General features: G+C 41.5%; 1 protein-coding gene across 1 annotated transcript in view; it reads left to right on the top strand.

Moving 5' to 3' along the window:
• mnat1 (MNAT1 component of CDK activating kinase) overlaps window positions 1-17,605 on the top strand; it is a 105,116-nt gene extending 87,511 nt beyond the window's left edge. The window contains exon 8 of the mRNA XM_055640319.1: window positions 17,032-17,605. Within this exon, the coding sequence (XP_055496294.1) occupies window positions 17,032-17,152 (121 nt within the window). The 3' untranslated portion in view covers window positions 17,153-17,605. The remainder of the gene's footprint in view (window positions 1-17,031) is intronic.
• Window positions 17,606-23,688: the final 6,083 nt, after the last annotated feature.

The raw sequence follows: 23,688 nt of genomic DNA, 5'->3' as shown, positions 1-23,688 counted from the left end.
CGGCAGTGCTTGCGGCATCGGGAACCCAGGTTAGATCCTGGCTGCGGATGAGGCGCGGATCTGTGTGCGTGCAGCTGCCGAGAATGTCTCTCCGCCCGTCCAGTCTCACAATCTCCCTGTGACGCAACCTGTTTTGTAAGAAGAAAGAGGATAAACATGCTTTATAAATTTTGTATTACATTTCTTTGAGTGCCAGAGAGAAAAGTTGTGGTGTTTTGTTGATGCGGAGTAATATTTACGTGGAAGATCTCGCTACACAGAACTTGGTGATCTTATCACCTGAACCCTCCACCACATGCTTGTACCAATGGTAATCGTGATCAAAATTTTAAAATGATTGTATGTACAGTCGTATGTAAATTTGTAGTATATTCCAGATGCATTTGTTTGTTTAAACAGTTCCCAATGCATTCCTTCTAGAAAAACCTGTGCCCACTCATTCCTCTTACTGGAACAACAAGATTTCTGGTGTTGTCATGAAGAATAAATAGATAAAGTTACTTTGCAAAATTTGCATACACTAGGATTGTGTGATCAGAAAGTCCAATAAATAAAATGTTAAGACATGTTTCCTGATGGAATGCAATTGACCTTGCTTTGATCTGTTGTTTTTTGCCCCAGAAACTTGCCCCTTGAATATAGTGAATTGACAACTAAATCATGTAAAATACAGGGGCCGCAGAGCCCCTGTTTCAAAACATTTTGAAATTTGATGTATTAAAATCATGTTTTAGCGCATTGTAAAAGTATGATTTCAATGTTTTTTGTTTGAAGTATTTTTAAGATAATGTAGGGCCTACATGAGAGATAGGTGCAGGTGATTATTATTTTTATTATTGCTCGACCTCCAAAAACTGGGGGATAATAATACAGGCCATCCCCACCTCAAAGTGGGGGACTATATCTCCCATCTACCCCCCCCCCCCCCCCATACCCCCGGGATCGACGACAGTGCCTTCCACGGTACAGAAAATTTGACAGAAAAACGTTTAATTGTGTTATTTCAAGTGCTATTTTTTTTTTTAGTTTTTAGTTGGAAAAAGGGACAAGAAATAATCATAGCATTTCCTAATTTTGCGAAGTCATATAAATTATGTTTTGCTCGAGGAAAAAATCAGAGTATTTTGAAAGTATGCGTTCTCCTTTTACGTGTATTTCAATTTGATTTGAATTTAGAATCATCAAACCATGACATTAATAAAGGGGGTATATGTTTGTGGAAACGTTACTTTTTTTAAAGTAACACTTACGAGAAATCTAATATGCATTAGAAATTACATTTCAACGCACTGTCTCTTGCCCAGTGTAGGTGAATCGAGGACCAGAGGACAGATTTAAAGTGAAAGGGAAATGATTTCATAGGAATCTGAGGGGTAACCTTTTCCAAACAAAGGGTGGTGGATGTATGGAACAAGCTGGCAGATGAGTTAGTTGAGGCAGGAACTATCACAACATTTAGGAACTAGTTAGACTAATACATGGATAGGACAGGTTAGGAGGGATACGGACCAAAAGAAGGTAGTGTATCTGGGACATGTTGGCAGCTGTGGGCAAGTTGGGCCGAAGGGCCTGTTTCATCCTGTATCACTCTGACTACATTATACCTCTACCATGCATGAAAACTTCAAAATCAAGAGGAGATTTATTGCCATATATATTCAAGCATGAGCAAGTTACATAGAAACATAGAAAATAGGTGCAGGAGTAGACCATTCGGCCCTTCGAGCCAGCACTGCCATTCAATATGATCGTGGCTGATCATCTAAAATCAGTACCCCTTTCCAGTTTTTTCCCCATATCCCTTGATTTTTGCTAGTCCCAAGAGCTAAATGTAACATTCTCTTGAAAACATCCAGTGAATTGGCTTCCAGTGCCTTCCGTGGAAGCGAATTCAACAGATTCACAACTCTCTGGGTGAAGAAAGTTTGTCCTGCTCTCAGTCCTAAATGGCCTACCCCTTGTTCTTAAACTGTGACCCCTTATTCTGGAATCTCCCATCATGGAGAACATTTTTCCTGTAGTTACTGCTTCTGCTTCCATCCCACCCTCCGCCCCGGCTCTCCAACACCCACGACCAGGTTGCTCTGAGCACAGCAACGCCTCGTCCAAAGCCCGAGACACTGAAACATGTCCAGCCAAAAAAGTGGGGGGGCTGCAGTCCTCCTCCCCCCCCCCCCCCCCCCCCCCCCCCCCCCCCCCCCCCCCCGCATCCCGGTTCTGCCACCAATGCAATATTCTATAATAGGAATGGTGTTCTGTAACTGATTTTCATCCAAGTATCGGGAAGATTGTTCCCGATGTTGGGGAAGTCCAGGACAAGGACACAGCTTAAGGATAAGGGGGAAATCCTTTAAAACCGAGATGAGAAGACTTTTTTTTTCACACAGAGAGTGGTGAATCTCTGGAACTCTCTGCCACAGAGGGTAGTTGAGGCCAGTTCATTGGCTATATTTAAGAGGGAGTTAGATGTGGCCCTTGTGGCTAAGGGGATCACCTGGAGAGAAGGCAGGTACGGGATACTGAGTTGGATGATCAGCCATGATCATATTGAATGGCGGTGCAGGCTCGAAGGGCCGAATGGCCTACTCCTGCACCTAATTTCTATGTTTCTATGTTTCTAAGTATCTAGTTCTAGATTTGTTGCCTGATGTCTTGCGTTGAATCTGTTGCTCTGTTTGTGAATTGCTTTTGTTAATGATAAGCATTTCTAAGAATGGTGCAGGTTATATTGTATAATATTATAGAATAATAATTATTGATGTTATAAAATAAATCATATTTGAAATGTGGCCCTATTCCTTGAATGAGGAAAATGTACCTATCCTGTGTGGTTTTTGTCAACCAAATTGAGAGGAATTTTCATAAATTTTCAACTTCTGTCAAGGAGAAGTTATACTTCACCCTCGTTAGACCACATTTGGACTACGCAGTTGCAGCATGAGATCCATACACAAATAAAAACATTTCTTCCATCGAACATGTCCAAAGACAGGCAGCTCGATTTGTTACAAATACCTATGAGAGAGGTGAATATTACTGTAAAATGACTTACTGCACACACAAGTCTTTTACTGTAACTATTTATTTAGGTAACTGTTTAACACTATGTCCGTGGTCATCACTGGAGCTAGAGAGCGAGCTAGAGGTGGGGACACTACAATTATACTGGAGACAATGGGGAGTGGTTAGTAATACGGGAGGTCACTATGGTTAAAGGAACATGCACTGATCTACATCCTTCCTCTTGGAAACAAAAGCATGGCAGGTACTATACAGAGTGACCACGGCTCATACGCTACGAACACCAACCGCAACGGCAACAGTACAACACTATGCGAGTTCCCCGTAGCGGACAGGCGGCCTGACCAGCCGGCCAGAGTGGTTGCGTAAGCCGCCCTCCTCCTCATTGTCGGGAACAGAAGGGACAGCAGCCGGGGGATGGGCAGGAGAGGCGGGCGGAGGAGAATGCGGGGCTGCGGGTGGAGAAACAGGCTTGGCAGGGGAGGTAGGTTTTGCAGGCGATGCTGGCTTGGCAGGCGAGGCAGGGGAACGGGCGGACAGTTGTGAAGGTAGGGTGCGTGGCATGCGAGGTGTAGACGGGGCGCGAGGGGCAACGGGAGGTCGAGAAGAGATGGGGGGGTGAGAAGGATCTGCGGGAGGCGGAGTGGGCTCATTCACAAGGAGTAGGTGCTGGCGGGAGCGACGGTAGATAGCCCCCTCGTAGCCGACGAAGTAGGAGCGCGGAGAACCGGCGTCGCCGACTACGACGGCCAGGCGGTAGTGGCCAGTGGGGGACTGCATTCGGACAACCTGCCCTGGGAACAGACGGGGAAGGGGCCGGGCGGATTTGTCGAAGGAGCGCTTCTGGATGGCCTGTTTTTTGACAATGCGCTCAGTGACAGTGGCAGGATTTTGTACTGAGGGCTTGAGGGACTGCTGGGAGACCGGCAGGGGAGGTCTGGTGGTGCGAGACATAAGGCGCTGGGCAGGGGAACCGAGCGCAGGGTCGCGGGAAATGTTGCGGAGGTTGAGCAGGGCAAGGTGGAAATCGGCACGGAACAGGCGGCAGTGTTCCAGCAGCTCCTTGGCGCTACGTACGGCCCGCTCAGCAAGTCCGTTGCTTTGAGGAAACTCGGGGCTGCTGGTAACGTGGTGAAAGTTCCAACGGGCCGCAAAGGTTTTAAATTCGTCGCTGGAGAATTGGCTGCCGTTGTCGGACCGGAGGGTCACCGGGGAGCCGAAGGTGGAGAAGTGGCGGCGAAGCTTCCCGATGACAGCGGCAGAGGTGACGGAGGTCAGCTGGTCGACCTCGAACCAGCTGGAATAGGAATCCACCAGGACCAGGAAGTGCTTTCCGCGCCACTCAAAGAGGTCGGTGGCAACGGCCATCCATGGGAGCTCTGGAGCCGGCGGCTGCAGGAGAGGCTGGTGCTGCTGATGGGGGTGCAGGGTGTTGCAGGCAGCGCAGGCGGAGACCCTGTCACGGATGTCCTGAGCCATGCCTGGCCAGTAGAATTGGCTCTGGGCATGGGATAGAGTAGCTTCCACCCCAGGGTGGCCGCTGTGAGCAGTCTGGAAATAATGATCCCGGAGTGCAGCAGGCACCACGACTTTGTGACCCTTTACCACCACGCCGGCGTGAAGCACCTGTTCGTCGCAAACGAGGAAATATGGTACAGCGCCAGCAGGCAGTTCGGAGCGACGGTCAGGCCAACCACGGCGGATAACGTCCGCAAGTTGTTGCAGGGCAGGATCATCAGCAGTGTGTTGCACCAGGGACTGCATTTGCTGTGAAGGAACAATGTTGACGTTTAGTACCAGAAGGTCGGAGGATTCGTACGGGTGACGGACAACGGAAGGCAGCGGAGCACGAGAAAGGGTGTCAGCTACAAACATGTCTTTGCCCTTACGGTAGACGATCTGGAACGTGAAACGCTGGAGCTGCAGCATCATGCGCTGCAACCGGGAAGAAGCAACATGGATGGGTTTATTCAGGCTGGTGGTCAGTCTCGATGGTGAAAGAGTTGCCGAGGATGTAGTCTTTAAACTTGGAGCAAGCGAAGACCACGGCAATTACCAACATTCGGAAATCACTTGGATGGAACCCTCTCCAAGACAGATGTAAAGCTCACCATTTGACCTGTTTTTACAAAATGTTAAATGGTCAGCTCGACATAGATTATCAAACCTACACCAAATCCAAACCTATTAGGAGCAGCCGAGGGCATTCGATCCAATTTGAGATACCAGCTACCAAGGCAGATGTGTACAGCAATTCATTCTTCCCCCATACAAGTAAAGCATGGAATAGTCTTCACCCTACTATAGTTACTCAACCAGACGCAACTAAATTTAAGGTAGCTCTTCTTCGCCAATAATCCTTTTTTTGCTTCAGTCCACTCCTCGCCACCTCCAGCTTAAATTCCATTTGGAATATTTTGACGGACCAAGGACCAAGAAGAAGAATTGTTTATAAAAGTAAGCAAAGCACGAAAAAAAAAATCTTGTTGCAGACATTTTGGATGAGTTTGGAAGATTTCAGATATGAAACTGAAATGCAGGTTGCCCATCCTCCAGCTCTGCTGTACATGGATTAACATGACCAGAGATCAAGGGTAGATTTTACATTTTTAATGTTATCTATTTTGGCCTTCCTCAAATTAGGGGACCAAAACTGCACACAATACTCCAGGTGTGGTCTCACTTGGGCTCTGTACAACTGCAGATGGACCTCTTTGCTCCTATATTCGATTCCTCATGTTATAAAGGCCAACATGCCATTCGCTTTCTTCTCAGCCTGCTGTACCTGCATGCTTACTTTCATAGACTGATGTACAAGGACCCCCAGATCCTGTTGTACTTCCCCTTTTCTCAACTTGACGCCATTTAGTAATCTGCCTTCCTGTTTTTGCTACCAAAGTGGAGTACTTCACATTTATCCGCATTAAATTTCATCTGCCATGCATCAGCCCACTCCCCCAACCTGTCCAAGTCACCCTGCATTCTCATGGCATCCTCATCACAGTTCACACTGCCACTCAGCTTTGTGTCATCTGCAAATTTGCTAATGTTACTTTGAATCCCTTCATTCAAATCATTGATGTATATTGTAAATAGCTGTGGTACCCCCACTAGTCACCGCCTGCCAAAGAGTAGGGACACGTTAATCCCTACTCTTTGTTTCCTGTCTGTCAACCACTTCTCTATCCATGTCAGCACTCTACCCCCAATACCATGTGCCCTAATTTTGCCCACTAATTTCCTATGTGGGACCTTATCAAATGCTCTCTGAAAGACATTACATCCATTGACTCTCCCTTGTCCATTTTCCTAGTTACATCTTCAGTGAACATCTGAACAATATAACTGAACATCTGAACAATATAATTTGAAACCTCAAACAGGGTATTTTAGTGCAAAAAAATCACTTATATTGCCCGAGGTAGTGTGGGTTGCCTCCACATTCCAAAGGCGTGCAGATTTTTAGGTTCATTGGCTTCTATATGACAATAAACTCTCTTGACTACTGTAAATTGTCCCTAATGTGTAAAATTGAACGAGTATGGGTGATTGCCAGTCGGCACTGATTCGGTTGGCCAAAGAGCCTGTTTTCACACAGTATCTCTAAAATTAAAACTAGGCTGATTGGATAGGTAGATGTGAAGAATTGCAGGTGCTGGAATCTTGAGCATAAAAACACAGTGTGTTGGAGTAACTCAGTGGGTCAGGCAGCATCTGTGGAGAACATAAATAGGTGATGTTTCAGGTCGGGACCCTTCTTCAGTCTGGGTCAAGCAGCATCTCTGGAGGACATGGATAGGAGCCTTTTTGGGTTGGGACCCTTCTTAGGCACTTTGTGTTGTTTTGGACAGGTACATGGATAGAGGAATATAAGCAAATTACAGACAAAGGGACTAGCTCAGGAAGGTACCTTGGTTGGCATGGAAAAGTTGGGCCAAAGGGCCTGTTTCTGTGCCGTATACATTTAGGACTCTGACTGAGGTACATTGCTTAATAGTTAATTATGTGGAAAATGTATCTGGGCTGTTGGATATCACTTATTAGAGCCAGTCAAATATGGATTCTTGTATTAAAAAAAAAAAGTTATGAGATGTTTTAATCCTCCCAATAATTCATCTCCATTTATTCTGTATAGGCAAATTAAGTAAAAATGTCTAGGATGTTTTGAAAATAGAAAGCAATTGAAATCCACTACCTACTTTCATTAAGTATTGCAGCAATTAAGTTTATTTTCTAATCATCCAATTGTATCCAGTCATTCCTAAAGTTATTTTATTTGGTACCTCAACAAATTGTCAAATATTTCACATTTGTACTGCTTCACCTAATTAACTTCTCTCCCGCCATTTTTCTTTCCTTTTCCTTGTATTTTTACTTCACAAATAGAAGAAAAACTGTTGCCCGTGTGATCTATTCAATTTCACGCATCTAAATAAGAATACAACAGATAAGCCATGTTTTAGTTGGCCAGGTGGGCTCATTGAATATATCTAATGAACTCCTGCTTATACTGAGATGTGCATTTTATAATTCAAACAAGACGTGAAGGTTTCAAAGCAGCAGAAAAATGGTTATGCAATTGCTCTCATAACAGAGTGCAGGGGTTATTTTAGTTAGTTAATTCAGTTTTTTTCTTTTCATGGATGATCATGTGGCTGCTAAGGGAATATTTGTACAGCTTGCAATTTTCTACAGAGTGTGGTTGAAGGGTTGACAGCTGTTAGAACTAAGGGTAAGCATTATTATGCCCTTATAGGGAGGCAAAATAGTCTTTAAAATTCACCGATAATAGCTGAATAATGTAGCCTTCGACCTAATTACATTTTTGACACATTCTTGCATGTTGAGCAACATTTGTTTAAATGGTGGTGTAACTCCATAAAATATAATTTAAAGTATATGTCAAGTATTTTCACAATTTGCTGAATTCTGGATCACTTCATTGTTGAAACAATAAGCTAGGTGTTCATATGGCAGTAATTTAACAAAGTCTGAAAGCTTTTCAATGACACTACAAAGAATACCTATACTTCAAATGGTGCTATGATTCATATAGCATGTATATGAATCAGTAAGCCACAACTAACACAATCTTAAACGCATTGTATTCATGTTCCAATAAGTAATAATTCCTATTGTCGAGCTTCAGACATACTGACCTTGAGAGAAATAAAGATTTGTGAGGTGGGATTGGGAATAATTTTATGAAATATTGTTTTTTTTTAATTTGTTCTAATCCATTATGCCGTAATATTTGTAAACTATAATGTTATACCATATTCAATGTACATGCAACAACAAAGAGAGGAAAAAAAATGTATGTAATTCAATACTGAAATAAATAAGCGTTTTGAAATGCTTACCCTTAGCTATGCTGGTAACACGAATCTACACATATACTGAATTAAGTGTCACCAAAAAAAGTAAAATATAAGGTGAAAAGTGACAAAAACAGTTCAAATAGTTTATAGTTTTGGAGATATTTTTCCCCAGTCTGACAGAGCTAGCGTGATTACTGGTTATAATGGTCCAGGAGGCTTTAATAAATGACAAGTGTTTTTGGTAGGGTTTTATTCAAGAAAAGTTGGAAGTCACTTGTTTTTTGAGGGGGGGGGGAGAGAGAGAAAGTGGGTGATGCACGTTTTCAGCTTGAATAGTTTTGTACTCTTGCCAGTGGTTACTGTAGATATCGCCATTGTTAGACAAATATGAGCAATGGTGAGTCTGAGTATAGCAGGGAGATTGTTGCACCAGTGGATCCAATGTTGCAACAATGTCAGCAAGATCAAGGAGGTGATTATTGAGTTCAGATGGGACGGTGTTGGAGAGAGCCAACAGTTTCAAGTTCCTGGGCATGCATGTCTCTGAAGATCTGTCCTGGGCCCAGCATTCTGATGTAATCACAAAGGAAGCTCATCAATACCTCTACTTCTTTAGAATATTGAGGAGATTTGATATGTTGATGAATACTCCTGAAATTCTACGGGTGTACAGAATATATCATACTGAGCGGTTGCGTCACAACCTGATTTGGAAACTTAGATATTCAGGAACGAAGGAGTTTACAGAGAGTGATAAACACAGCCCGGTCCATCACATGTACTGACCTCCCCACCATAGGAGGAGCTGGCTCAAAATGTTCAAGTTCAAGTGAGTTTATTGTCATGTGTCCCTGAAAGGACAATGAAATTCTTGCTTTGCTTCAGCACACAGAACATAGTAGGCATTTACTGCAAAACAGATCAGTGTGTCCATATACCATAATATAAATGTATACACACATGAATAAAAAAACTGATAAAGTGCAAATAACAGATAATGGGTTATTGATAATCAGAGTTTTTTCTGAGCCAGGTTTAATAGCCTAATGGCTGTGGGGAAGTAGCTATTACTGAACCTGGTTGTTGCAGTCTTCAGGCTCCTGTACCTTCTACCTGAAGGTAGCAGAGAAATGAGTGTGTGGCCAGGATGGTGTGGGTCTTTGATGATACTGCCAGCCTTTTTGAGGCAGCGACTGCGATAAATCCCTTCGATGGAAGGAAGGTCAGAGCCGATGATGGACTGGGCAGTGTTTGCTACTTTTTGTAGTCTTTTCCTCTCCAGGGCGCTCAAGTTGCTGAACCAAGCCACGGTGCAACTGGTCAGCATGCTCTCTACAGTTAGCCAAAAGGCAGCCAATTTCAACAAAGACAAACACCACCTCATTTTCATGCTCTCACATTTACCCACATGGTCTTACTTTGCTCCTACTGTCAGGAAGAAGGTGCGTGGGTCTGTAAACTGTGACAACCAGGTTTCAAGAAAAGCTTCTCAACAACCACTGGGCTCTTGAACACTACACAACATTACTCTCAGCAACTATGAACTTCTATGGTACACAAAAAAGCTGGTGAAACTCAGCGGGTGCAGCAGCATCTATGGAGCGAAGGAAATAGGCAACGTTTCGGGCCGAAGCCCTTCTTCAGATTGATCGGGGGTGGGGGTGGGCGGGGACAATAAAGGAAAAAGGAGGAGGAGCCCGAAGGCTGGGGGATGGGAGGAGACAGCAGGGGGACTGAGGAAGGGGAGGAGACAGCAAGGACTAACAAAATTGGGAGAATTCGATGTTCATGCCCCCAGGATGCAGACTCCCCAAACGGAATATGAGGTGCTGTTCCTCCAATTTCCGGTGCTGCTCGCTGTGGCCATGGAGGAGACCCAGGACAGAGAGGTCGGAGACGGAGTGGGAGGGGGAGTTGAAGTGCTGAGCCACCGGGAGGTCAGCTTGGTTATTGCGGAACCGAGCGGAGGTGTTCGGCGAAACGATCGCCCAACCTCCGCTTGGTCTCACTGATATAGATCTGCTGACATCTAGAGCAGCGAACTTCTATTGTTCATCTTTAGTTGCACTAAGAACAACAGTTTTTGCACCAGTATTATGAGAGGAGGAAGTGTAGAATCCCTTCTCCTCTGGGCCTAAAGATCTCAATGCTGTAGGATTTACATTGGGAACTATAAATATTCATGAACAAATATTTGAAAACATCATGAGGAAAAGCTAAAAGTATGAATAAACATTCACTGCTGCTACTGTTTGCAAATTCATATGGTTAGGTCACTTAGTTAAAGAATGGACAAAAGCTGTTGCACTAAAAAATACAATTTTTGCTCCAGTATTATGGTTTATTAATTTATGAATTAAAAATATATATATCTGTGTACATTGTGTTTATGAGCATGTTAAGATGCAACAAGTAAGAATTTCATGGTCCATTTGTGAAGCATATGAAAATTAAATACTCTTGAGTAGGTAGTTAGGCCTACTTCAACTTCATTGAGGGTCCATTCTGTTTGTAGTTTTATGTACATGGTACAATTTTACTCCAGCAATATCACTAGGCCGGAGTGGTGTTTGATGTCATTGTGCCTGCCCAGCAGCCTTAGTGAACAAGTGTTATGTTAGAAGTGGGAGGAAACTAGAGTAGCCGATGGAAACAGATATGTGAACTCCACACAGCTAGCACAAAGGTCAACATTGAACTCTGGTTGCTTGAGACAGCAGCTGATGTGCCACAGTGTCTTCTTCCACAAGGTTTTCTCAACTGAGGACAAAGTGTCCTGTATACCATAGTATACATATGAGACATTTAGCACGTTTTGTGGTCATATGACGCCCTGAGAGATTGACATCAAAGTACTTCTGAAATACTGTCAGTTTTGTTATAACTTTTGAAATTATGTCATTATTATAATGTCAGTAAATATGAGTTATTTAAACAGTAATGATCTCTGACCAGATTACTTGCTCTTTACTGAAATTTGTCAAAGGCTAAATTTCTATAAATACATTACAAGAACTTCATCTGAATTGTAAGCTTGTTCCTTGGTTGAATCTTTCAACCAAAAACGGCATCTAAAGACAGCATCAAAAAAAGTCACCCATTCCTTCTCTCCAGAGATGCTGCCTGACCCGCTGAGTTACTCCAGCTTTTTGTGTCTATCTTCGGTTTAAACCAGCATCTGCAGTGCCTTCCTACACATCTACAACTGTGTAGCATTCCCACAATTTTGCATGAGAACATCAGATTGGGCTAAAGAAAGGCACACAGTGCTGAAGTAATTCAGCAGGTCAGGCAGCATCTCTGGAGAAAAAGGATAGATGACGTTTTAGGTTAGGACCCTTCTTCGGACTGAAAATAGGGGGTAGCAGGTGGGAGGGAAGGTGAAACCGTCCAGTGGAGTTCAATGCGCTGAGGTCTCTTTGGTGCTTGTGTCCATACTATGGTGATACCACTTCTATTTAGTCTAGCCTGGAATGTCAACAGGCAAAGTTAACGTCTATCGTTTGTAAAATTGAAACTTGCTGCCTCCCTGCTGAGCCTACCAGCACTGGTTCATTAAGCTGAGTAGAAGTGTTGATTGATACGATAATTATCTGATTTTAGGAAAATCAAAATTGTACTCTGTGTTGAACAAATCTTTAACTGGGTCAAATTATGTTTCCTTGGGCATTGTAGCAATTTAAGTTTAGAAATATATTTCAGGGTATTCAAATGATTTAAATCATGAGTGCATTAAGCAGTCATCTGAACCTTGAAATCTAATTACACTATTAACTGGCCGCATGAAGCCTGCTGTTGTTTATAATATGGACCATTCAATGTATTTTACTTGCTAATCGGCACAAATTAGCTGGGTCATTTAAACTGCTGATTATGGGATCTATCTGTCCTTCAATTCGCATGTTTGTCAAAAAAAAGCAATAATTAAACTTCAAAATCAATGTATTAGCTTGAAGTGGTTTAGAAGAACTAGGAGGATTGCTGAGTGGTTATGTTAATGTTATAGCTAGATTTTCCTTCTGTTTGAACTTGTTTCTCTGTTTTGATGGTGGTGCTATCATCTAGGTTCTTGTTGCCTTTCATAATTGATGAAAATATAAAATTGCAGCATGTTTAATATTTGACCATTCCTGCAGTACATTGGTATTGAAACTTGCAGTCGTAAACAATTAAGTAAATATGAAATCCTATTTTAAAAAAAAAACTTAAATGTTTGAAAAAGTGACAGCATTGGAAAAAATATAAAATTAAATTACTCGTACAGACATGAAAGATGTGTAGCAGGTGGGGAATTAATTTCACATTTTTGAATTGGTGCCTGCAAACTGACTGTCAAAAGATAGAATGATACCTACATGCTCAAAAAATGTTGCTTCCAAATTATCTGAACCACCATAATCAGTGATGACAGATATTCTAAAATAGTTGCTAAAAACATTTCTATATTCTCCAATTCCCTCTCTTCCATCCCTCCTTTATCCTCTTCCTTTGAGGAGGAGGAACTGTGGAACCCCTTCCCTTCTAGGCCTAATGATCTAAATATTGTAGGATTTACATTTGTAAGAACCATTAATATTCTTGAAACAATATTTTAAAACATCATGAGGAAAATTTAAAAGTTTGAATAAACATTCACGATTGCTACTGTTTGCAAATTCTTATGGTCAGGTCAGATAGTTAAGGAATGGACAAAAACTGTTTGATTTTGATATTTAGTCCAAAGAGCATAGACAGGAGGTTTTGGCTTTAGGAGGCATTGTTGGCAAGTGGTGCTTCCTGTTATTTGTTGGCAAATCGTACTTCCTGTGGTCATGTGCACCGTAGTAATAAAAGTCCATGTAGGAAGATATATTTTATCCTGAAAAACCCCTGAAGGACTCAACGTGACATCTGTTTTCATTAAAGGGCAATCTTAAAGATGTATCAAAGTATTGTAATATGCGTTCAAGAATTCTGACCTTTGTAGGATCAAACTGAAGTATTTATAGAGTACTAGATCAAGTGGGACCCGTTGTGTCTCGTCTCACAACGCGGGGGGGGGGGTTACATGGGAGGGCTGGTCCCCGAACGCAATATTCCACCACTCATCCATATCTCCTAACTGCACAGGCGCGGCTGACGGGTTCCCATTGTGACATAGAAGATGGAGGCATTACTGTGCATGCTAAGTGCAGACTTGTTGGGTCTGCTCCCCAATGTAAGATTCCACCACTCACCCGTTCCCCCAACGCAAGCCATTCCCCAAAGCAATATTGCACCACTCACACATAGCCCCCAACTGCGCAGGCGCGGCTCATTTCCCCTCATCCCCCAGCACTCCCTCCTCCTCCTCCTCCTCTTCACTCTCCCTCTTCAATTCCTATAGAGGGAGGGTGGGTAGAGAGGGAGGTAGAGGGGGTGGCAGAGAGGGGGCGTAGAGAGGGAGGGGGAGGGGGGTAGAGAGGAGGGAGGGGGGTAGAGAAGGCGGAGGGGGGTAGAGAGGGAGGTGGAGAGGGGGGTAGAGAGGGAGGTGGAGGGGAGTTAAGAGGGAAGGGGACAGAGAAGGAGGGGGGTAGAAAGAGTAGAGGGAGAGAGAGAGGGGTAGAATTGAGGGGAGGGACGTTGGAGAGGGAGTGGGTAGTGCGGGGGAGAGGGAAGGGGTAGAGAGGGTTGGATTGAGGGTAGATAGGGAGGGGAAGAACAGCACCTCATTCCACTTTGGTAGCTTACAACTCAACATGCAGACATTCTGCACAGAAATTCATCCCTCAGCTCCAAATACCCTTGCTAACCAATAGTAGGATGACCTAAACTGACCACAATACTCCAAATGTGGTTTTACCAATGATTTGTACAACTGTAACATAATATTCCAACTTTTATATTCAATACGCTGACCGATGTACTGAAAATATCCTTGACAACCTACGATGCATGTTTGAATAGTCCAATTTTAAGTAATTAAGTTCCCACCACCCCCTCATTTCCATTGCCACCACCCTAGTCTCCCTACTCCTTTCCCATCCTCTGTACACTCGTCTTCCATACTTGAGTCTCATATTCCTTTTGCCGCCTCCTTCACCAAACCCTCTGCCCCATTCCACCCATATCTCTCCCACCACCTTTATGTCACATCAATTTTCACTCCCTTTGTTTCTTTTTCACGTCTAGTAATTTACTCCGCCCATCTGCCAATCACCCCCCTCAACCATATCCATTTATCACTTGCCTGGCTTTACCCCATCCCTATCATTATTTTCCAGCTTTCTGTTCCCCAATCCATTAGTCTAAAGAAGGTTCCCAATCCAAAACGTCATCTGTCCATTCCCTCCACAAATACAGGTGACTGACCTGCTGAATTTTATTTTTTACCCAAGATTTCAGATTCTGCTGTTTCTTTTTCCAGTATAATTCTACTCCTGGTTTATTGAAAATTGACTTAAAAGGCAGCTCTTGCTGAGCTAAAGATAATAGCCTCCTTTGCTAAATAAGTTTGAACTTTAACCTGGTATGTCTCTGCATTGGATAGAGTGAAGGATACAAAAACATTCTTCTGATCTCTCCCACAAGTGCACATGTAGAGAATTGGACTGCTGCATTATCAATCACATCTCACCTAAACCACTGCTTTTGACTTTTCATGGTTCACTTGAACCCCCTGCCGGGCTCACTGAATAGAAACCATTCTGTTGCAATGTGTTTATTGGTTAGAGCTAAACCTAACATTGCATTGGTATGAAAGCTAAAATATTTAAAAGTAAGCACTTTGACAGAACCGCCTTTATTCAAAATAGCTCTCAGAGCTCCTCTAGTTTCCCGTGACCAACTCGCATGTCATTGCTTAGGTTTTCAATGTTTATTGATATGTTTTAACTGCATGTTAACTCTTTTAAACTGAATTCACAACATAACATAATATTATGCAGTCCAGATTGCTAGTCAGCTTCCTTATGTTTCTATGTAGTTGAGGCCAGTTCATTGGCTATATTTAAGAGGGAGTTAGATGTGGCCCTTGTGGCTAAAGGGATCAGGGGGTATGGAGAGAAGGCAGGTACGGGATACTGAGTTGGATGATCAGCCATGATCATATTGAATGGCGGTGCAGGCTCGAAGGGCCGAATGGCCTACTCCTGCACCTATTTTCTATGTTTCTATGTTTAAGGCTTATCTATTGCTCCGTGTTCTTCAAGAAATGTTATTTGGATATTTTACTTGAAGAAATGACTTTTGGATATTTTACAATGCTAATAATGTTTGGATTGCTGCTAAGATGAAAGAAAATAGTATTTTCCTATTAGTGGTTTTGAAATTTGTTATTTAATCAGTAATTGTACCATTTATATTTTGAGTATGTAATCGACAGGAGATAATGTGAAAATGCTTTATGTGGTGACTCACCATTAACTGGAAATATATCCCTATATTTATCTCCAAAATATTTTCCTCCTCAAGACCTTTTGATTATTGACCTTGGCTCTTCCAAAGATATTGTTTCAGGTATAATTAGCCTTCATTGTTTTTTTTTACCTCGAAGTATAACACAAAGTGGTTCTCTGCAGCATCATTTACCAGCTTCAATAACCTCAATCATAAGTTTACAACACAGGAGGTAATTAAGATCATCATATCCATACAGCTTATTTCTCGAAAAGATCTACTTTTCCTTAGATTGCGTGACTCTGAATTTGGCATTGGTCGCAAATTTATAATTACTATCCATGAAGTCTATACATACCCATATCACCATCTATTTTTTACCTGTCGTTCACAAATCCATGAGTCTGATTAACTTAAGGCTTTCTAAATGTTCAATTTATTCATGTCCTGTTAAGGTCTTCAGGAGCTTGCCAACAGGGAGATACAACTCGGGACATTCCTGGTATATACTTGAATGGTTGCAATTCTTTGCCAAAACTCCCATTTCCAAAGATTTTGTTGGCTGCTGTTCTAAATACCCTTTTGATCCTATGATGGAGTTATGTATATAGCATGTTTTTATTGTGCCTATAACTCACCTTACTCGTGTATGACGATAAAATCAACGTATATGAATTCACCAAATTTGCTTTGTATATGTGCAGAAGGTGATATATGTCTAGAATTTTCTACTCTGGAGGGTGGAGTTGCAAGATCACTAGGGGTATCTAAAGAAGAAGTAGATAATTTTTTTTAAGTTGACAAAATTGAGGGCTATGGATAATTGCCACAGAAGAAATGAGGCCTGTGGCAGATCAACCATGGTTTATACTGAACTGCAGGGCAGGCTCGAGACATTGAGTAGCCTACATTTGCTTCTATTTTATGATGTTATGGGCAATGCCTGCAGTGTGGAGGCAACCTTATAATGTTGGCATTGCTCCAAGTGTACATGTTCATAGCAGCTCTGTCCAGTCAGTGATGGAATTATGGTAGAGTGCAATTATAGATTGGCAAACTTTAAACAGCAGCTGACCTTTTTCATGAGGTGAGTTGCTGCATCTCTCTGTTATAATTGTTTTAAAATTGGTTTTGCTACCATATGTTCCATTGAAGTGGAGCAGTATTAATAATGGATGTTCTGTATTTCCAAACTAACAGCTGTCCAGAAATCAATGTGTATGCAGCACTAGATTAGAGCAACTTCTATCTTTGTGTTTTTGCATTTATTTTCTATGTGATGAAAAGTGTGTAAATTCATTTATTAAGAGCTCTGTGCACTTTTGTTTTAAAGGTACCTGAACCATGTGCGTACAGCCACGCCCCAGGATCTTGCCGGCGGCTACACCTCTTCCCTTGCATGTTACCGTGCTCTACAAGATGCTTTTAATGGTCTTTTCTGGCAGTCCAGCTAGTCTGGTAGATGTGAAATTTCAAAGATAGCCATTGGATTGCTACCAGGAATTTCAACTGCCTGACTTCCGTTAAAAGCCCACGATCAGCCATACCACAGCTGAATGGAAAATTGGCATGCGGCCAAATAAGTTGAACTTGGACAGCTGTTTGGAGACAGCAGGTGATAAACTCGAAGAGATTAGCATTTTCTATTTCCAAGGAGTGTGTGCAGAGATCCTCTTACAGGAAGAAGGAGATGCAGGCTAAATACAGGTGGTTACAGATGTGTAGGAACCATTTGACAAAAACGATATAACTACTGGTAACTAAAGATTGAAGAACTATTAGTATTTCTCAAACAGCTATTTTTGAAGCTCAGTGAATAAATTTGTATTGTGTAAAACTGAATCTAAATGTGTCCAGGCAAATGTGAAAGTTTTCATTTATTTTGAATAAAATTTATTGGTACCATTCATTATTTTTTTTCTAGAATATTAATGCATCCTTAAGATGATAGGTGAATATATATGGATAGTTATTTGCATTATTAACAATAGTTATTTTATGTTCATGCATTTGTTATAAATACACAAGGAAAACGTAGAAATCTATAAATACCTGTTCCCTCATGCTGCAATTTGAGATGTTGCTTTTCACTGGGAGATATTCTAATATAACTTCCTCAAATTTTAACCAAGAAATTGAACAGCATTATTTTGTTTAGATTTTTATCAGATCATTTATATACGTGTATTGAATTGGATCACTTGAGTGTAGCTTAATTTCTCTCACCAGATCAAAAATCAATTGTTACTGTTTGGTGATTTTCCCAAGCAAAGTGCTACCCAAAACTCTGTGTTGCAGATGTGTATGTTTTGCAGTCCAGTTACTGAACGCTTTGTGCAATTGTTGAATGGGCAAAACCAAAAGTAATTGCAAACTTGAGACACTGTCTTTATTTAAGAAGAAAATCCACATTTGCCCTAACAGACTTCTGCAGCCCCAACTTCGAGATTATTCCCTTCACCAATAAAGTGACATTTTCCACATTTGATCGGATTTTAAGGATGTTGACAATTGGAAATGTGGGAAAACAAATGGGCAAGAATAGTTCTGACACAATAAAAATGATTGAACCCATCTTTTCCATATCACTTGTATAATAATCCTGTCAGTTACTTGTTCTTTTGTTTCCCTGCCTTGGGCCTCATGTACCTCCACAATTCTTTTTGAAGTCCTAATTCAGGGGTGGGGAACCTGCGGCCTTAAGGCCCCATGCAGCCTTCTACGCCATTAAGTGCGGCCTTTTGAATGAATCCAAATTTTGTTGAACAAATCCTTTTATTTTTATTTTATTAATATGTTTTTGTTCGTCTTTATTATTCTTATTTTAATATTAAAATGAACGTCTTTACCAAAGAGTAAAAGATTCACCAAAATAACCCTCCCCGACTGATGGCCACAATTAAACATTAGTAAGTCATGAGCGCTATTTTAACACCTGTATGCTCATGATTTAGTTCTAATGCGACTCTAGAATGTACATTAACCTCCCACAGAAAGCAGTCACAACAAAGTCATTAAAAGGTTAGTTAACTTTAAATGTAACTTTTTTTTTATTTTCTTGAAGTTAGTACATAGTAGTTAGATTTTTACAAAATAATGTACATTTTGAAGTATATCTAATTGAAGTTTCTTAGATGCGGCCTTATTAGATTACAGCTAACTTAATGCGGCATTCCAACATGAAAAGGTTCCCCACCCCTGTCCTAATTGATTCCATTGTCTAAAGTCCATAAAATTCCATTCTCTCCTATTTAACCTTGTAGCTGAAATTCCTGAGTTTAGTTTTACTTAGAGATATAGCATGGAAACGGGCCCATTGACATACAAGTCCGTGCCGACCAACAATCACCCGTATGCTAGTTCCATCCTACACACAAGGACCAATTTTATACAAGCCAATTAACTTACAAACCTGTACATCTTTGGAATGTGGGAGGAAATCGGAGCACCCGGAGAAAACCCATGTTGTCACATGGAGAATGTACAAACAGCACCCATAGTCAGGAATGAACCTGGGTCTCTGGCGCTGTAAGGCAAAAACTCTATCACTGCGTTACTATGCTGCTTCCTGTGAAGCATCTCTCCATTCTGTACAGCACCTTTACATTTCTCCTAGAGTCCTGCCCATACATCTCACCAATTCTATTTCCTGGATACTTGAGATTAAAACAGGAAATAAAGCTTTGGGAGGAAAGTAAATGAAGACTAGAAGTATTGAAAAGGCTAGTGCCATTGGAATATATCTTGTACAGCATTCAAAGAATGGAAGCTGGATAACTGAACCAGACAGAAAGAATGGAGTTGCAAGAAAAAATGAACACCCACTTTGTTTGGAGACCGCACAAGTGACCATGGACAACTCCAAGATCCCATTTACAGCTATTCAGTGCCAGAAACACGACCTCAATAGATATAAACACTCAGATATTGAGACATTTGCCCTAAACTACACATAGTCATAAGGAATAGCATAACTTTATACTATATAGACGTGTTTTTCCCTCCTGCATTGTAATTAACATTTGTAATAATTGTCTGAGATGATATTAATATTTTAGTTGTATATTTGAAGAAAATAATGCAAGGCATGATAAGGGCCTTTAATGGGAGCATACTTTATTGAATGAAACATGCTTTGCCTGTGGACAGCCCAATGAGAGTGTGAGCCAACCCGTCTTACATGACATCTGTCTTTAACAAGGTGCTAATCACCACAGCTTTCATACTCATCACACTCAGTACTAAGAAGTTTTAAGTCAATTTGTAATGGATAAATTATGGAAACGTTCAAAGACCGCACAACCTTGAAAATCCATGAATGTCAATTCTTGGGCGCTTCCCACATCCAAGCATTGGAAATGTGGATTATATTTTGATAGCTAGCTCCTCTATCACGGGCTTGAGGTGTAAACATGATCGTTCCAAACAATAACTGTAGAAAGTAGACAAAAAATGCTGGAGAAACTCAGTGGGTGAGGCAGCATCTATAGAGAGAAGGAATAGGCGACGTTTCAGTCTGAAGAAGGGACTCGACCCGAAACGTCGCCGATTCCTTCTCTCCATAGATGCTGCCTCACCCCCTGAGTTTCTCCAGCATTTTTTGTCTACTTTAGATTTTTCCAGCATCTGCAGTTCCTTCTTAAACAAACTGGTATTAAAGACTAAAAAGATTGATCCAAATGTGATAATGCTCATGCTGAAATTTGTAGATAAAATTGGATACTGTTATAACCCTAGACAGACTTAACTGACAAAATAATCAATGCTGAACTCTCATCATCCTTGTCACTTAACTCCAGCAAGAGGAATGGTTCATGTTGCCCTGAGAAACGAAGCACCCAAAGTCGACTCCAGCCAGTAGAGCAGCTTTCTCCAATGGTGGACAAAGTCCACACCTTAGCAGGAAATCCAATTATTTCCCCTCTGCTTATTTGACGGTAATAGAACCACCACCATCTATAAGAATATTTATATGGAAAGTGTTTAAGGCTGATGGTAGGCATCAGATTTAGCAATGAGGAAAAAGTTAAATGTGTGGGCCTTTAGGGACATGCTGGAACATTAGAATATTTGTCTCCTGGGGCAGTTACAGGAGTACCAGAGACATTAACATAAGTCTAGATGTCTGGATAATGCAGGAGCATTGGTAACTCTGGGAATGATGGTGCAGTGATGCTGAAGCTCAAGGAAGAAATTTGAGAGTGGGGTTACTTGAAGATATAAATATATTCGGAGGGGAAAGGAGAGCACTTTTTTGAGGATGGTGGTGGGTGGGGTGATTGGTTCCAACAGGCAGATGGGTCACTGATGAAATGTAAAACAAATAAACAATGTATTCTATTCAATATTTTGAAAAAAGTCCAAGATGCCAGTTTGCCTAAACTAACAATCCGTGCTGTCAAGAGTGTTCTCTATGTTCCCGATGAGACCAAGCATTGACTAAGCGATCGGTTTGTCAAATACAAGCGCTTGGCTCGCCAACACCTGCTGGATCTCCTGGTTGCTAACCTTTTTAACTCCCCTTCCCATACCAACATTTCTGTCCTGGGCTGCCTCTTCTGCCAGAGTGAGGCTAAACGTGCCTCATATTCCACTTAGGTAGCTTATAACCCAACAAAAAGAACACTGAATTCTCAATTTTAGTTAACTTACCAAAAATAACCCTTTCCTCTTCCTCCATCCTCTTCCACTATATCCCATCCCTGGGATTCACATTTTGTGCCTCTTCTCTACATATGTCTGGCCTTTGTCCACCCATCCGCCAATTCCATTTTAAGCAGCACTATGTGGGACAATTGGTGGAGCTGCTGCCTCAGTGCCAGGGACCAAAGTTCAACTTTGACCTCAGTTGCTGTCTGTGTGGAGTTTGCATGTTCTTGTGGGTTGCTCTTCAGGGTGCTTTGGTTTCCTCTCACGAACATACAGGTTTGTGTGTTAATTGGCCTCTATAAATTATATCTAATGCGCAGGGAGTGGATGAGAAAGAGGGATAACATTGGATGCTGGTTGTAGGCCAAAGAGCCTATTTTTGTACTGTATCTCTAAATTAAATTAAATCACTCTCACTTGTATCTACCAAGCACTTGCCAGGCTTTGTACCATCCCCACATCTTTCTCCTCCCTACTACAATTAGTCTGAAGGCTGCTGATCCGAAACATCATCTATCCAAGTTCTCCAGCAATGCCGCCTGACCCACTCAGATTAACACTTTGTTTGTGTCTTTTTGTGTAAACCAGCATCTACAGTTCCTTGTGTCCATCAGAGGCTTGACTGATAGATATCTTGGCAATGTTACCATTTTATGCACTTTTGCAGTGGAGGTGAACTTGGTTCTTGGTTTCTTGGTCCTCCAAAATATTCCAAATGGAATTTAAACTGGAGGTGGTGGAGGGAGGACTTAAGCCAGAAAGGGTTATTGGGAAGAAAGAGCTACTTTAAATTTAGTTGCATCTGGGTGGGTAACTATAGTAGGGTGGAGATTATTCCATGCTTTAATTGTGCGGGGGAAGAATGAATTGTTGTATACATCTGTCTTTGTAGCTGGGATCACAAATTGGATCGAATGCCCTCGTCTGCTCCTAATTGGTTTGGGTTTGGTGTAGGTCTTGGAATCTATGTCGAGCTGACCATTTAACATTTTGTAAAAACAGGTCAAACAGTGAGCTTCACGTCTGTCTTGGAGAGGGTTCCATCCCAGAGAATTCAGAAGTTTGGTGACACTCGCTTCCCTCTCATAGGTGTTAGTAACAAATCGAGCTGCCTGTCTTTGGACACTTTCGATGGAAGAAATGTTTTTATTTGTGTATGGGTCCCATGCTGCAACTGCGTAGTCCAAATGAGGTCTAACGAGGGTGAAGTATAGCTTCTCCTTGACAGAAGTTGAACAATGATGAAAGTTGCGCCTCAGAAAGTTTAGGACACCTGTTGCTTTCACCGTTGCATGATGAGTCTGACCATTCCACAAGAACAAGAAGCAAATTACATTCGCAATGCTTTTCTCTTGAGTTCCAGGAAACCAATAATTCTGGACTTCTTTACTATTGCGGTTTGGGAACCATGACATAAACACCAATATAGTCTTTCCACTTTTCACCCTGCCTCAGTGCTGCATGGTCTTATAAGGTGCAAAACATTATGTCCTTTAATGTTGATAATGTTCTAAAGGTAATGCATACAAATATTTCAATGAAGTGTTTTCGTTTGAGGTCAACAAGAAATGTCTATTGTTGCACAAACGCTATGTGATTTGTCCAGAAATTAAGAAACTGCAAATTTCCTGACTTTGTTCTGTAAAGTTCCTTTAAAAATACTAATTTTTCATTGAAGCACATTAGAGATATGACCATATCTTAAAGAGAGGCATCACAAAGTTCTCCACTGGTCAAGTGAATGCTCAAATTAGCATCAAAAGTATGATAGCAGATATTATGACTACAAAAGCGTCTGCATTAGAGTGAATGAAACATGTTGTAGGGCTTTGTCAGAACAATGCATCCAGATTGTACTCCAAGCAAAAGAAACTTAACATGTTTGGCAATCTTTGGTATTTTTCACAATGATGTTAGACACCAGCTACAAAATGTGTTCATTCCTAAATTCCATTATTGCTTAGTACTGGGTACCACGCACAAGTTACACCTGTCTAATTGAACACACATCACTCAAGAATTAATGTCCAAATGCAATTCAAATTTTTGAAAACATAAATGAATCACTTCAGGGGAAAAAGGTGATGAGCATACTTGTTGCCCGTAAGACAGCAAAACCCCAAGGATGGTCTTGGCACAAAATATCGACCACCCCTTTGCCTCCACAGATGCTGCTTGACCAGTCGAGTTGCCCAAGTAATTTATTTTGCTTGTCATCATCAAGGCAGATTTATTATTATATTGTTTAATTGTACATTTTTAACTTCTATGATCTTCCATGATGTGAAATAACCATCTGGCATATTTCCATTGCCATGGATCCTTGATCAACATCAAAATC

This window comes from Leucoraja erinacea, chromosome 9 (genome assembly GCF_028641065.1).
Source record: "Leucoraja erinacea ecotype New England chromosome 9, Leri_hhj_1, whole genome shotgun sequence".
Classification (NCBI taxonomy): Eukaryota; Metazoa; Chordata; class Chondrichthyes; order Rajiformes; family Rajidae; genus Leucoraja; species Leucoraja erinaceus.
This window is presented reverse-complemented; position numbering and strand designations above follow the sequence as displayed.